Genomic DNA, 15918 nt, shown 5'->3' with positions numbered 1-15918 from the left:
AGTATGTGTTTGTGTGTGTGTATGTGTATGTGTGTTTGTGTGAGCGTGAGAATATATTCAAACATTCTTTAAGAACACCTTTCGGTTATACACACATTTCAAATAAAAGTCATTTAGTGTTAGGACTTAAAGAACTAAATAACATCGTTCCGTAACGAAATTTTCCAATTAATTTCTAAAAAATTTGTTTAATTTATTCATTTTGTTTTTATTTATTTTTATTCATTTTTGTTAAATTCTTTCAAAAAGAGAGAATCGCAACAAAATTTGAATTTTTGAACATTAAAATATTATATAAAGAAAACGAAATATACAAAAAATGTTTAAGCAAAGTTAAGAGAACAACGAAGTCATAAAAAAAAAAAGAAGAAAATTAAATAAAAGAAAATAAAGAAATTTAGTGAACGAGGGAAAAGTAAATAAGTAAAGGTATACTAAAGTTAAATGAATCGTGATATTAACAAAAAAAAAAATTTTGTAAAATAAATCTTGCTTCAAAGGTATACACATGTGAAAGCTATTCTCACTTGCAGCACAATGCTGGCTACGGCTGGCTAAATGATTTACGTCAATCTCATATACATTCGCGCCAAATCCTACATCGATGTTTTTTACATCTTACACCAGTTGTGGTAAAGGGTATATTAAGTGACTAAGTATGTATGGGCGTATGTAACAAGTAGAAGGGCTTAACGTAGACCCACCGTTTATTATATCAATCGATTCAGAATCATAATCTTTAACTGATCTAAGACTGTCTGTCCGCCCGTCCGCCCGTCCGTCTTATGTCTGTGAATTTGAGTTTGTGGTCAAGTTACAAGACGCAATTTTTGGGATATTTTGGACGAACACGGAAGAACACCATTGAAAAGGGTTCGGATCGATTCGTTTTCTCGACCGGTCCACACTTTTGACAAAATTGCAATTTTCAAAATTTCTCAGGGAAAGGGGATAAGCACTAGTGTTTCGGCATTGTAAATTAGCATGAAAACTTTGGACCGACTGCGGTAATTTTTCAATCCCCTTTCAGACAAAGATAACTGGAGTTTATATGGCAAAAACGTGTAATTTTCAATATTTATTGATGAAAATTCACCCGTAGCAGTAATTTCATACACAACTAAGAGCTGTGTTAGACAATGTGATGTAAGGTATTGAATGGTCGTCATTGCCACAATATAATGTTGCTATTTGTTTTTTAACTGGTAACTTATAAACGAAAGTTTAATTTACTGAGAGTACAAATTAATGCTGGACATGGTGCATTAGGCTTTGTTCCAATGATATGTCAAAAGTCATGACATCGTGAGTTTTCAGTATGAAGGAATTCGATTCCATACAGTGCAGTATTAATCGGGTAATTAATTACCCGGTGCTTCGATTTTTGGGCTCTTTTGTGGATAGCTACAAAAGACGAGACCTTTTTCGAGATGCAATTCGCAAATTGCTGAGAAATGGCAAAAATAGTATCTAGCGATGGACCGTACTTACTCTGTTCATTCATTTTCATGTTTACCAATTTTCTCTCAGAAGATATTAATGAAATTTATGTAAATCAATATCATCATATCCGTCTCAATAGCCGTGCGTGTAAGAATCGCGACTGTCTATATAAACAGTTAGTGCTCAGCCAACACTTATCAATTGGACGTACACTCACTGCGCTTAAGTCCACTGCATCCACTGCATTTCTTTCTCTTTCCTCTCTTCTTTGTGACAATCATCGTCTTACACGAGTCAAGTGAAATCCGCTGATTTGTTGCTCATATTAAACAAAAAAAATCTACTGAAGTAACGATAGTCCAGTGATCTTCCCAATATAGATCGGGACCAGGATAAATCAAACGTCAAGGTACCATAATTGTCAGAGATTTCACAAAAGAAGGTTCATTCTACAAAAAAGTAAAAATTGGTCTTATCTTAAAAAACTGTTTCCTCTACCCTTATATGTTACCGATTTGTATAATATATAAACTTGTTTTGCTTCGTGCTTTCTTGAAGCCTTTCCATTCTAATCGGACAGATGTAGCTTAGAATGCGTCATGTTCTTCACTATTACATGTCAGAGTTTTTTAATTAATCATTTTGATAGCGTAACTTCTTCCGGTTCACCACTTTTTGCCCTAATTAGCACCTACAACTTTTCTAGGCTTTTTGACCAGTATGGCTCTTCACGAGATTGAATACTTTATCGCAACGTTTCATCCCGTGGATTCCGTGATGATCACTTATTTATTGTCTACCTATTTTGTAAATACATTTAAAAAGTATGAATTAAAGGCTGCCGGATAACTTAGATCATATGCTTGCCTGTCACGAAGTCTCTACCGCTCTTGGGGTTTGAACCCGTGATCATTGAGTTGTTAGACGCAATCCTTTGTCTACTCGGCCACCCGTACGTACCGAACAGTGATCGTTTTGCTGGGCATAAACTTGCAAGTTGCTACGCTGACAAAAATTGTTATTAGGAAAACCACCACAGATTTTGCCGACGTCCCTGGCTTTTCCTTACTTTATTTTTATACCCGTCACTGAAGCATGTCGGCTATATTCATTTATTCAAAACGTTTGCAACACCCAGAGGGAAGCACTAGAAACTTCACAAAGTATAAAAATTCTTGATCAGCATCAAATTGTGAATCGATTTAAGCATGTCCGTCTGTTCATCTGCCCAACTGTCCGCCTGCACAACTGTGTGACGTCCGTTGTCAACATGCTCCTGGCCGCAAAAATGCAGCTATTGACTTAAAATTTGGCAGAAACAATGGAAGTTCTTGCACAAACGAAGTACACGCCCTCAGCACCATGAAAACTGAGAACACATCTGTTTTTCAGTAGAGATAAAAAATTGGTTTTTGGCTCATTGTTCATAAACTATAACGGATCAAATTTATAAAAACTTGAAAACACATTCTATGGACGATGCTGTAGCACCTGAACAAAAGTGGAAAAAGTGGGCCACGCCTACCCAATATGATAATGTGACACAAAATCAGCTTCAAAAACCCCATAAAATATATAAATTCTTGCCCAGTTTCTAATTTGGAATGCAGCTAAACCCGTCCGTCTGTTGCCCCTATCTGTCTGCGCAACTCTAATATTATTTGTGGTAAACATTCTCCCGTTAGCGAAAGTGACAGTATCGCCAACAAATTTACAAAACAATTTGGAAATGACTTAAACTTTTCCAGGGGCACGCATAAGAAATCAGCTGCGTCAGCAGCTCGATATCATAGAGCATGAAAGTTTAGTTCTTTGACTTTTTTTCTTTTTTTTAAGGTAAAGATGATGGGTATAAAAGATTCGGTCACAATCAAACATAATTCTTTCTTACTACTTTTATATAATATGTAATATATGTGTTGAAGAAAAATATTTGTGGCATTTTTTCATCAAGAAGCAAAAGCAATTTCTATGTATTTTAGATTAATTTTATTACACAACATAAATGTCAATATTGATCGCTATACATTTGGCCGTTTTTGACGTGAAACCATTATGGCATTACTGTAGGATTTCTAGGATATCTGAGGGAAAACTGAGACACGTAATTTTTCCAAACTTCTTTTAAAAGTGATTTCATACCATTAAGAGAATTGTGCAAAAAGTGTAAAAGTGCAAATGGGAGGGACATGTCTTGGGTTACAGGATGAATTCATGAAATCGGCGCAGTTAAGCTCTTTTATAAATATAAGTTTCTGCGGAGTAATAGAGTGCTGGAAGACAATGCTTTTCTATATCGACCTTTTCTGGAACTTAATTTACCTTGGATGCGCCCTTTAATCACATCTTTGTTAGCAGTAGAGAGTAGAATAATTCGGGTGGCCAAGTTAAAGCCACACGATTCCGTTTACGTTACTTTACGTCGCCCCTAGCTTTGGTATCATTCGTATAGCTTTGTCGACCTTGAACTTCGGCCTATTTTGCAAATTATTTTTATACGTTACTCGCGTTTCTTCGCCCGTTACCTCAATGGCTCAATTTCACTTGTTTTCTAAAAGGACCCGTAGATGGATATTCACTTTATTAGATATCATACAGTAAGTTTATAAAAGATTCAAAATTCTCTTTACTTGTTCTTCTTCTTTCTGAATTCAACTTTATGCAAGCATGCTTTTGGTAAATGTTTAGTTTAGCAATGAAATCTTAAGTTCAGATGGGTCCCGAGTCCTTACTTGCATGAAGCATTTCATCCACCTGATCAATGACTGGCCGCCCAGACCATTACACGCCTTCGACAAGAAAACTTCTAGAACGAAATTTGCATTTGCGCGCTATTTCTGACAAGCACCAAATTATCCTAAATGATTGGCCGTTAAAATGGTAAGTAAGAACGTTACAGTTGGACAAGGCTGAACATTGGATACCCTGCACCACTTCACCTAGTAAAGTTGTTCACTCGTGTTAGTAAAAAATACCACATTATTTTTATGTCAAGGCGTTCATGAAAGCACGCGTATTGGCGAGTGCCCAAAACATCGCGTGACATGATCAAAATTTATCAAATTTAATTTACTTCAACAATATTTTATTATTTTTTCGTTGCCGTCCTAAAAAACTAGAAATCAAACTTTCTCTTCACACAAGGGCTTGCTTAAGGTCAAAAAAAAAAGACTTGTATTATTCAAACTCCGCACCGTCAATTTTTTTGCTCAATCGCTACTATCGGCTGATTTGCATCATGAACTATTAAAAATTAAATCCTTTCCTGAAATCCATATAAGGGGTAGGGTTCACGAACAAGACCCACACGGTTCAAATTTGATGCACGTAATTTTTACGTCCAATTGTTGTCATGAATAAACTTTCATCATAAAACATCAACAATTAGGCCTTGTTGACATATCCTAAGAATCCTTATGCAGTAATAACCTAAAAATAGACTCACTTGGTGCAAATTTGATAAGGTTGGTTTCTTTGCCAATTTACGCATATGAACCAATTCTTACCATGAAATAACTAAAATTAGGTCCCATTCGTATGGATGGTTGGATTAGAGTGATTCAATTGCCCCATCCAACTTTTCACAACAATTTAAAATACCGACATGCTATTATCTGGCAATTTTTGTCGCGACATTTAAAATATCGCAATTTTTTTCCATATAACTATTTTTGAAAATAGGCCGTCATATGAGGAGTGATCGAAAAAGTGCATCGATGCAAACTATTTTTAATGGCGTTCGTAACAACTTTCGTCAGAATATCTCAAAAATTGTGATCTGTAGTATGAACACAAAATTGCATGAACAGAGATCACACGTACATGCAGACAGACAAGCTTAGATCGATTCTTAGATCGAAAACTATGACCTGCAGCTGGAACACAAAAATGCATAGATAGACGGTCAGGCGAACAGAGAGAAATGATTCTGATAGATCGGCATAATAAAAAGTGATCCTATCTTAAACTCTACTAGGTATTATATATGTCCCTGCAAGCTTAAAATACCCTGATCCATAAGTATCCTGCATGGATTGGATTCTGCTACGCAACACTGTCCCTTCACATGATGAGCTACGCTTTTATGTTTATTTCTATTACGAAAGAAAGCATTTTTACGAAAGTCGTCCAAAGAGACGAATTGCTTGCATAGTGAATCTCAAATGTTATTAGAACGTAGAAAAAAAGTAGAGAAAGTAAGTTTGGACAATGTTTTGCTGATGACACTTTTTTCCCTTTTTTTTTTTTTTAAACAAGAAATCCCTTAAAATGAAGGGGAAACTTTATTGTCAAATTATCTCAATTGAATATCTGACGTACCGGAAGAATATTATCGAGAAAACTAAAAAGAGAATATGCGTATATCCTTGAATGGCAAGCTATTATCATATATATATAAACAACACTATATATATATATATATAAGAAATTTTAAAACTCTCTTTTTTAACAAACTTTACAATATATTTCAGCAATGGCTACCGATTTACAGCCAGGAAAATATGTTGGACTTGTTGCCGACCTTATGCCCAACATCAAATTGATGAAATTTTCGGGTTTATTTATGCATGCGTTCACTAGCGGGTCGGCACTTGGGAAAAAAATCTATTCATCCATACATCTCGCTTTAATTGTATTACAATTTTTATCGATATTGGTCAATATGGCCTTGAATGCGGATGAAGTCAATGAATTATCTGGTAATACTATTACAGTTCTCTTCTTTACACACAGCATTACAAAGTTTATTTACTTGGCCTGCAGTCAGAAAAATTTTTATCGGTAAATATGTTGGTGTCGGTTGGGGGAAGTCAAGCGAACTAATTATATAAATTTTGCTTTTGTTGTTGTCTTTTTTTTTTTTTTTTATTCTTTGGCTTTCTTTGGATATTATAGAACTATTAGTATATGGAATCAAGTCAATACGCATCCTTTGTTCGCTGAATCCGATGCACGTTATCATTCAATTGCTTTAGCGAAAATGCGTAAATTATTCTTCTTAGTAATGCTTACTACAGTTGCATCAGCTGTAGGTATGTAAATGTAAACGAAATGCCCGCCTACATAAATAAAAATCGAATTATAATGAATTTTGCAGCGTGGGTTACTCTAACATTTTTTGGTGAAAGTGTTAAATTTGCTGTTGATAAGGAGAATAATTCCACCATAACTGTGGAGATACCCCGTTTACCAATTAAATCTTTTTACCCTTGGGATGCCAGCAGCGGAATATCGTATATCATATCCTTTATCTATCAAGCGTACTTTATACTGTTCGCTCTATCTCATGCAAATTTATGCGATATATTATTCTGTTCATGGTTAATATTCGCTTGTGAGCAATTGCAACATCTAAAGAGTATTATGAAACCATTAATGGAATTATCCGCCTCATTGGATACGTTTCGTCCCGATTCTGGAGCTCTATTTCGTTCATTGTCAGCACATTCCAAGGCCGAATTGATTGAAAATGAAGGTGAATTCTTAGTAAATGCATTTTAATTGTTTAACATCTATAAGAGTATAAATGCATGCTTGCATATATGTGTATGTGTACGTATGTATGTATGTTTCTCGTCGTAGAAAAAGAACCACCTTCAAGCAACGGTTTAGATTTGTCGGGCATTTATAGCAGCAAAGCGGATTGGGGCGCTCAGTTTCGTGCCCCCTCGACCCTACAAACGTTTAACAATAACAATCCGAATGGTTTAACTAAAAAACAAGAAATGATGGTACGCAGCGCCATTAAATATTGGGTGGAACGGCACAAACATGTTGTAAGGTAAGTAGAAAACGGTAAAAACCAAATTCACAATAAAATGTTCAAATAGCTAAAGAAAAAATCCCTATTTCTTTTTATATCATCAGGAGCATATACGAAGATAGTAAATTTTTATAAAATTTCTTGCCATACGAAACTGTAAAATGTAGACTTCATAGGGTGGATTTTTATACTCTACACCAGTTCAGGTATATTAAGTTAGTGTGCGCCTTTGTAACACGCAGAAGCGCTTAACATAGACCCACATTTTATTATATCGATTGTTTCAGAATTATAATCTCAATTGAGTTAAGTCTGTCCATCCATCTGTCCGATGTCTGCCCATGTAAATTTGCGTTCATGCTAAAGCTCGCAACTTTTGAGATATTTTGAGGACAATCGGTGACGTGCTTCGACCCAAGAACAAACACTATTAAAAATGGTCCGGATCGGTCCACTTTTTCGACCACTATGGTATGAAAACTTTGAAGTTCACACGACAGGGAGGTATAATTTTAAATGCTTCATGGTGAAAACTACAATTAACTGTACCAACTCGGCGAATTTTTTGGATCCTATCCTCATAAGGATTTTCACGAATATTGATCCTTTGTAGAGCAGAAAAGTCGAAGTGTTAATATGTACTAATGAAAATTGATCCATAAGTGTAATTTCATAATAAAAACACAAAATTTTGAACAAAATTTTGAACATCTACAAAATTTTGAACATCTACACCTATTTTTGGACACTGCCATATGTAAGGATTAAATTTGTACTACATTAGTTGACATTCTGGGCGCGGTTCGTGCCGCACATGGCAAATATGTCTTTATATCGCAACAAAATATATTATTATTATTATTATTCATTTAGCCACAAAATAAATAGTCTTGAAGCACTAGCACTAGCATTTAAGCCTATCGCGTTTATTGAAAACTCTACCGCCTTGACATTTGAACTTAAGATAGCTGAATAGCTGAGACTTTTTGTCTGCTCGACCCCTCAGGCAAATGAGAAACAACATAAAATTTTTGTTTTCTATAATCAAAATAGGAATTGCGTTTAACCCTGTGGTGTAGGGTATTCAAGAATCGCCCTTGCCCGACTATAATTTTCTTACTTGTTTATTGAACTTCTTTTGCAAAACTTTATGATTTGCATGCTTTCTTTTTTTTTTAATATTTCATGAAATAAAAAGCAATTCAAAGTTTCTTATATACATTGTTTAGATTATTTACCAGAATTTTTAAAATTTTGCATTTCTTCTTGTCAAAAGTTGAATGAAAACAAACTCAAAGCTCATAGTCGATTCCGACTAACCGTTAAAGACCATATACTTGAAAACAACTTAGCAGAGTTTTCTCAATTTACACAATTGAAGCTCGTCTATCTGTCTTGCTAATGTTTGTCTCTCTTGCATGAAATTTGGTCTGCGAATTTCTTATGCAAAAACCATTAGGAAGTTACAGAGAGAACAGACTTTTTGTCGCAAAGAAATGTTCGCAAGTGTTATAAACAGTTCAAAGAAGACCGGGAACGGAGTGGAGACAAGAAACGTCCCGGGCCACCATCAACCTTGACCAATAAAAGTCACGTCAAAGAAATCAAAGATTCGATACTTGAAAACCGACACCTTGGCGCCACCGATGTCATTTCAAACGGCTCAGTCACCAGCATCTTAAAAAATATTGTGGGCCTGACAAGTGTCAAATCTTGGGCATTAGTTCTTTGAAACCACCCTGTTCACTAGCTTTAGCTCAACGTGACTTCCGGCTCTTTTCTAAACCCAAAAGATCACGCGGGCGATAACGTTTTGGTGCTATTGAAGCGATAAAAGCGGAATCGCAAAAAACTTTGAAAACAATTCCGAATCGAACTATTTCGGGCAAAAAAACATTGGTATAAGTGTACAGTATCTGAGGGGGATTAGTTGAAAGCGACGGTATAGATTTGGAATAATGGATATAATAGATCTAATTCGTCTTCATTTTTGATCACAGAGTACATTGTAATGTTTTAGCCCAATGACGAACCCTCGCTTCTTCTTAGCTCCAGTAGTTTATGTCTCATACCAAAAGATTTTATGGATCTTTTTGCATGCCATTGTCCTGCACATTGCTTCCAGCGGCAATCCGATTTCTTATGTGCGGTGCAGAACTTAGCATGATCCCTCGGGTTCCCTGTTGGCTATACAGACAGCTCTTTCGTTATCCTCGACACTCGAATAGTCGGGCACCTACATTGTGCCTGCCTAGCTCATTGAGTTTTTCAAGACACTCCAACACAAGCCTAGAACTTATCATTCGCCCCTTTAAGACTGTTTGACTGTCGGCATAGATGCAGATCCGCTCTCTTCTGCACTGTGTTCTTAAGCATTCAGAGACACATTCGGAGATTGCGTAAACTTCTGCTTGAAATATGGAGGAACTATATCTACATCGATATGACCTTTTAAAAACTCGGGCCACAAACCCCAACCTCAATTTTTCCGTTTTCCAATTTTGAACCATCGGTGTACCAATTTCTTGTCTCCACCCCGTGTTCAAACACTTGCCCGTCCCAACCCGATGTTGATGAACACCGTTGCAGTCAGATTTCTTTGGTCAGGAAAACTGATAATTTATGGTTTCTGGCCCTAAACCTAGTAAAATTACTCACTCGTTTTCTCATTAACACACCAGAAATTACATATTATTTTCATGCAAAGACATGCATTTATGAAAGCCCGCCTATTGGCGGATGCCCAAAGTGTCATATACTGTGATCAAAATTGAACAAACTTAATTTACTTCCTCAAAAATTTTCAAAAGTTTACGTTTTTCTTCAGAGAAAATTAACAATTGGACTTTCTTTCCTTGTAAGGTCTTGTTTTTCGTGATAACTCCTTTATATGTTAGAGCCTAAAAAATGGACCCATGTGATCGAAACATGCTGTCGTTAAGTTCTTACTAATATGAATTAATTTTCATCATAAAATATTAAAAATGAAATCTTGTTCTAAAGGTCTTGCTTTTCCTAAGCAGTCTTATATGGAGTGGTATTCAAGAAATAGATTTATGTGGTTGAAATCTGGTTCGCGTAAAATTACTATAATGAAAAAATTCTCATTATAAAATATTGTCATATAAACCCTTCTTTTTATTAGAAACCTTATATAGTTTGGAATCCAAAAAGTCGATGTATTTGGTCCAAATTCGGTAAAGTTCATTTGGTACTTACGTGTTAACTACATCGCGGCAAAATATTATTATTAAAATATTATTATTAGAAGCCAAGAAAACTTTTTTTAAAAGATTAAAAGTTCATTTTTATGCCGAATTATGGTTATGAACGAATTTCCGGCAAGAAGTATTGAAAATTACACCTTTTTACCGTAGATAGGCTCAGTTTCCGTGGGAACGTTTGTACGACAATGGGCTTGCCCCGAAGGCCTCCCCTTATTACTAGATGGTTTTTGTCATAAGTTTCTAAAAATTACAATACATTTTCTCGTAACGACTTATCAAAATAAGGCGTTATATAAGACGTGGCTGAAAAGGTGGTCCGATACGAACCATTTTCAATAGCATTCGTCACGTCAATGTATCAAATTTTATCAAAATATCTTGAAAATGGCGACAGACAGGCCGAACACAATAATACATGGACATACGGACAGGCAGACAGCCTTAAATCGATTTAGAAAATGATTCTTATTATGTATGAAGAAATCTCAGACAAGCTTTGTTCTCTAAAATTTTCATTAAGAAAAATATTTTCTAATATATTGCAAAACCACTTATATAATAAGCGATGACATTTAACTTGTAAAGAGCTCAAAATATTTCAGTTTATATGGTTGTATGAAGAACCTACGGTAGACCAGTCAACTCAGGATCAATTTTCGATTTGAGTTAAGCCCTGCTTACTTCTGGTGATAAAATTTGGTACACTGAGACAAATATTATTGAGCCAGACCAGTTTTCCCCAATACTTCCCACGTGACGTCTTATTTTGTAAAATAATTAACTGAATAATTAAGGGGTGGTGTAGAGTATTGAGCGATGAGTCGTGGCTTACTGTAGTTTTTTTTTGCCTGGTGGTTCACATTAATACAATAATAATAACAATTTTAATTGCAAGATAAATTTAAATAAATAAATTAAAAAAAACTTTTTTAGAAGTTTTTATCGGAAAATTAAAAAAAAAGATTTCAGTTGCGGAAAAAAATTAAAATCTTTTTTCAAAATAAACTTTTTAAAACAGTTTTAAACTTTTTTTTTTTTAATAATTCTTTAACGCAATTGCTTTGCCGCATTCAACGGCTTATGTGTTTTTAATTTTTTTTTAGATTAGTAGCAGCCATAGGTGACACTTATGGCGTCGCATTATTATTGCATATGTTGACGGCAACTATAAAATTGACGCTATTGGCATACCAAGCGACCAAAATTACGGGCGTTAATGTTTATGCACTCGGTGTCGTCGGTTATTTGGGTTATTCGTTGGCACAAGTGTTTCATTTCTGTATATTTGGCAATCGTCTGATTGAGGAGGTAACGTAGATATATACATGTATGCACTACTTACTTATTAGGTACTTGCATGTATTTTGATCATTTACTCACTTGAAAAAGGTATTTATTGAGCAAAACTGATACATTATATATTAAGTCAAATATTTTCCGTCCGGCAACGTGGAGATATTGTGTCAAAAGAACGATACTGGTTTGGCAATGATTCAATCATCGACCTCTTTTCACACTTCTTCAGGATTTCGAAACCGCATGCCAGCCGAGCCATGCTTCATCACAGCATTATGTATGTATGGGTAAATATATATGTATTCAAGCGTCCACTAAGGCAGAATATGAACCAACAACAACAAGTTAGAAACAGAAAAAGTGACTTACCGGCCATGATGGTGTAATAATTCTGTTAAACAAAACACAACCGTGCGTACTTCACGAGTGGTAATAAGATGTCGCTACGTCTGGTGGGTACGTTGGGTGCAGTAACAATGTATCCTTAACATCTCTTACAACGTGTGGCGGACGTCGCCATGCAAGCGGGTGGCTTTGTGTTTGCTAACCACAACTTCTGCTCAATCGAACGTTGAATTTTTTCAATTGATATCGGTAGACATCCGCAGTAACAATTTCGTTCGTTATTAGCAGCTCGTAACACACTGCAGCTTGCTGATTCAATCGTATGCACAGGAAAACCATATGGCCATGAATATTCCGTTGCGTTGTCGCTGGGGATGGCGATCCTGGATTAACCGTATTTTTTTTCGCTTGGGATTAGCCCGGTGGATCCATTTTTCATTCCCAGTCATAGAGCGCCTTTTGCTTCTTTGCTTGGCAAGCAATGAAACCGTGATATTCGGAATGGCATTTTCCGTTAAATGGTATGGTAGTCATATTCTCCCTTCTTCGATCTGTCCAATTGCTTGAAAATCTCTAGAAACATTTAATTAAGCAAATGCAAAGCTATTCGAAAGCTCCTTGAAAGTTTAAGCTCGTTAAGCGACGAAACGACAATGGGATATGATGGAGGAGCACCACCAGAAGCTTCTAAAACTGTTTGACGGGCTTGACAGTAAATTTGTTCAAATCAAACAACAAAAGTTATGAGTGTCGAAAGTGCTCTTATAAGCATTCCATGATTAGTATCTGTATATATTGAACAAATCAACAATACTAAATGGAAAATTGAAGAAGACAAAACTATGAAGAGAAAAGTTAAAATCGAATTTAACCTTTGTGCACATTCCTACTTTGCATTACTTTATCATTTTCACCAATAGATGTTACTTGTCATACAAATACATGCAAACAATTAATACAATACATTGGTGCATAACTATCAGGCGTTCTTAAACGATTTTATCAGGTATCAGTGCTTATGAACACTATTTGTTAAGGAAAAGTAAACATAAAAATTCAACAGTAATAATATTTAAATGACTAATCCGGAGCGTAGATTCAATAATTGAAGTAAATGGTGGCTTTCCATTTGCTTGGAAGGCGGCCGATTACACGGGTAGAGAATTAACGGTTCCTGAGGGCAATCCATCGATTGACATCGGCGGCTAAATTATTGCGCCTGGTCGCCGAAATCCGAGAGCCGAACTCTTCCTGAGTTATTTAAAACGGGCAAACCATTGCCTGCGAGGACTTTCACTGATTGTGCCCTCACCGAAAACTTCCTTGAGATCGCAAAGTGACTGCGCTACTTCCCTGGAAGACGGTCGATTACATGGGCAAAGAATTCACCCTTATTAGAAGCAATCCAAGCTTTGACGTCCGCCACTAAGTTATTGCGACTGGTTCTCGAAATTCGATGATCGACCTAGTCCTGGCTTATCTTCCAAGCTAGTGTCGCCAGATTTGGAATGGGCAAACCATTCCCTGCATCGACTTTCGCTGATTGTGTCCTCACCGAAAAATTCGTTGAAATCGTGAAGTGACTGCGCTGCTTTCCATCCTTTTCCAAAGTGATACAAGATAATATGAGGAATATGAGTACGATTATCGACAGGCATTTTTATAACCTAAAAGTAATAATAAATTTATAAAATATTGTAAATTTTTGTTAAAATATCTCACGTCAAAGAAACGCCTGATAATTATGCATCAACGCAATATTACATATGCACGATTGCTTCGAAAATATTTTGAAAAGTTAAAAGAAAATTTCGACATATAACACACATTGATGTTTACACTTGCATCTAAGCTAAGATTTAGTTAGGGTAAAATTCTGCATTGACGTCAATATGAACACTTAACAAATTGCATATCTGTGGTCACAGTAGAGTAACAACTAGTTGTTCTGAAAGTTAGTTGAATGGAAAAAGAAGAAAAGTTCTTTTTAATCTGCATTCATTCAACGATACACATAAGTTTCTGATTAATGTGTCATATAGCCTTGAAACATACCAAACATTTTATGACTTTGAGCAACTAATTGCTTCTCGGTTATAGCTAACAGTTTCATGGTCTTATAAATACTGAATAAACGAATGAAAATTTATGTTATACTGTGTTGAGTATCGAAGCATGTCAATTTTTTTTTTTTTTTTTTTTTTTTTTTGTTTGGTGAAGTAGTATTATATTGCTTTATTGTCTTTGGTGTTTTATGATGCTACATAATGAATGTTGTTCTATTTTTTCTTTTTTTTTTTTTATTTTCTTTCGAATTTGATAGAGTTCATCGGTTATGGAGGCGGCTTATTCATGTCATTGGTATGATGGTTCAGAAGAAGCCAAGACATTTGTACAAATCGTTTGTCAACAATGCCAAAAAGCAATGTCCATATCGGGTGCAAAATTCTTTACCGTTTCATTGGATTTGTTTGCTTCGGTATGTCTTTGATGACAAAAAAAATAAAAAATAAATAAGAGTAATAATTATTTAATTACTGAACACAACTTGATGCTTGTATTGTTGCTTGCTATTGCTCAACTGTTAACCAATGTAACACTGATGAAATGACGAGCGAACGCTCGCTTACACATGTAAACAATCTTACATTACATATTCGAGCATAAGGCATAAGCAACAGGACAGTAAAAATCCAGTTTTGTATATATAAACGTATATCAGATACATGTTTGATTGCTTTCTATATATTTATAGGTACTGGGGGCAGTGGTCACATATTTCATGGTGTTGGTGCAACTGAAATAAAGTGATTGCATCTTTTGCTATAAAATTTTCATCATCATCTTTACGTCCATCATCACTGATAACTAAAACCCAATCATGGCGAATGCAATAAAACGTGTATTTCGTTTATTTATATTTCGTATAAAAAAATAAATAAATAAATAAATAAAGTAGAGTAAATATTACATTTTTTTCCCCCTTCGATAATTTAATAGATATCACCACAGATATATATGAGTTGCTTTTAATTTCATCATTGACGATTGTAGGGATGATATGGAAAAGTTTTTTTTTTTTTGTATTATTCAAACACACATATCCAACAAAGTACATTGATATGCTAGCTTTGACGTTAGTTTTAGAACAGCCCTTAAAGGTCCCAGGCCTTAGCAGTTCTTAGAGGTCTTAAGAACTTCAAATAGTTTTTTTTATTGTCATTAAATAAATTTCTCTTCCATTCGGCTCCTCATGTACAAGTATGTAACTTCATCACATTATTTTATTTTTCTGCTTATCGATTCAGAGTCTTTTCTTTTTAAACATTCATCAGGCAAGGATGCATGCTGTTAATTTTTCTGTTTTTTAGTATGCCGAGCTAATGCTTAGGGGCTCTTAGGAAAAGTTTGCAGTGCAAGCGAAGCTGAAAATTTTAAAATACCCATTACCCGTAACGCAGAGAGCAGATACGGCCATACATAACGGTATTACTCTATAGTACTTTTTCAGTTTCAACCAATGCGTCAGGCATTGTACAACGCATTGGTGTACTTTCCCGGCTGCTATCGACCTTAAGGTCGCAGGAACATCTTTCTATCTGATCAATCGCCCGCCCATGCGCTTGCCTACTTCGCTTACTTATATCATCGAGCACCGTGGGATTAACGCCTTCACCGTAGATAACCATCTAAAACATCAAGAGACATCTGCCTCATCGCTGCAAACTCGCTGCGATGGGAACTATCGTACATGGAAAAGCCATCGAGAATATCAGAAGTCACCTGCTCGCATATTTCCTTACTAAACTACTCGGCTTAACTGATATGGAAGTCTAAAGCGTA

General features: G+C 35.5%; 1 protein-coding gene across 2 annotated transcripts; it reads left to right on the top strand.

Moving 5' to 3' along the window:
- Positions 1–255: 255 nt before the first annotated feature.
- LOC119638102 (odorant receptor coreceptor) lies at positions 256–15000 on the top strand. 2 transcript variants are annotated; one of them, XM_038034727.1, is made up of 8 exons: positions 256–429; positions 5916–6225; positions 6340–6476; positions 6542–6919; positions 7027–7225; positions 11538–11742; positions 14399–14554; positions 14831–15000. In XM_038034727.1, exons 2-8 carry the CDS (start codon positions 5918–5920, stop codon positions 14879–14881), a joined length of 1434 nt encoding a protein of 477 aa, XP_037890655.1. In that variant the 5' UTR covers positions 256–429; positions 5916–5917; the 3' UTR covers positions 14882–15000. The 2 variants fall into 2 exon arrangements, 1 of the variants encoding a protein (XP_037890655.1); XR_005247379.1 differs by lacking the exon at positions 14831–15000 and having other exon boundaries at positions 11538–13748; positions 14399–14487.
- Positions 15001–15918: the final 918 nt, after the last annotated feature.

This window comes from Glossina fuscipes, unplaced genomic scaffold, assembly GCF_014805625.2.
Source record: "Glossina fuscipes isolate IAEA_lab_2018 unplaced genomic scaffold, Yale_Gfus_2 73, whole genome shotgun sequence".
Lineage (NCBI taxonomy): Eukaryota > Metazoa > Arthropoda > Insecta > Diptera > Glossinidae > Glossina > Glossina fuscipes.
This window is presented reverse-complemented; position numbering and strand designations above follow the sequence as displayed.

Bases quoted from the DNA above. Each gene is read 5' to 3' on its own strand.
- LOC119638102 (XM_038034727.1), top strand. From the start codon at position 5,918: ATGGCTACCGATTTACAGCCAGGAAAATATGTTGGACTTGTTGCCGAC. The intron at 6,920-7,026 runs GTGAATTCTTAG...TTCTCGTCGTAG, and splicing joins CGAATTGATTGAAAATGAAG to AAAAAGAACCACCTTCAAGC. The intron at 14,555-14,830 runs GTATGTCTTTGA...ATATATTTATAG, and splicing joins CATTGGATTTGTTTGCTTCG to GTACTGGGGGCAGTGGTCAC.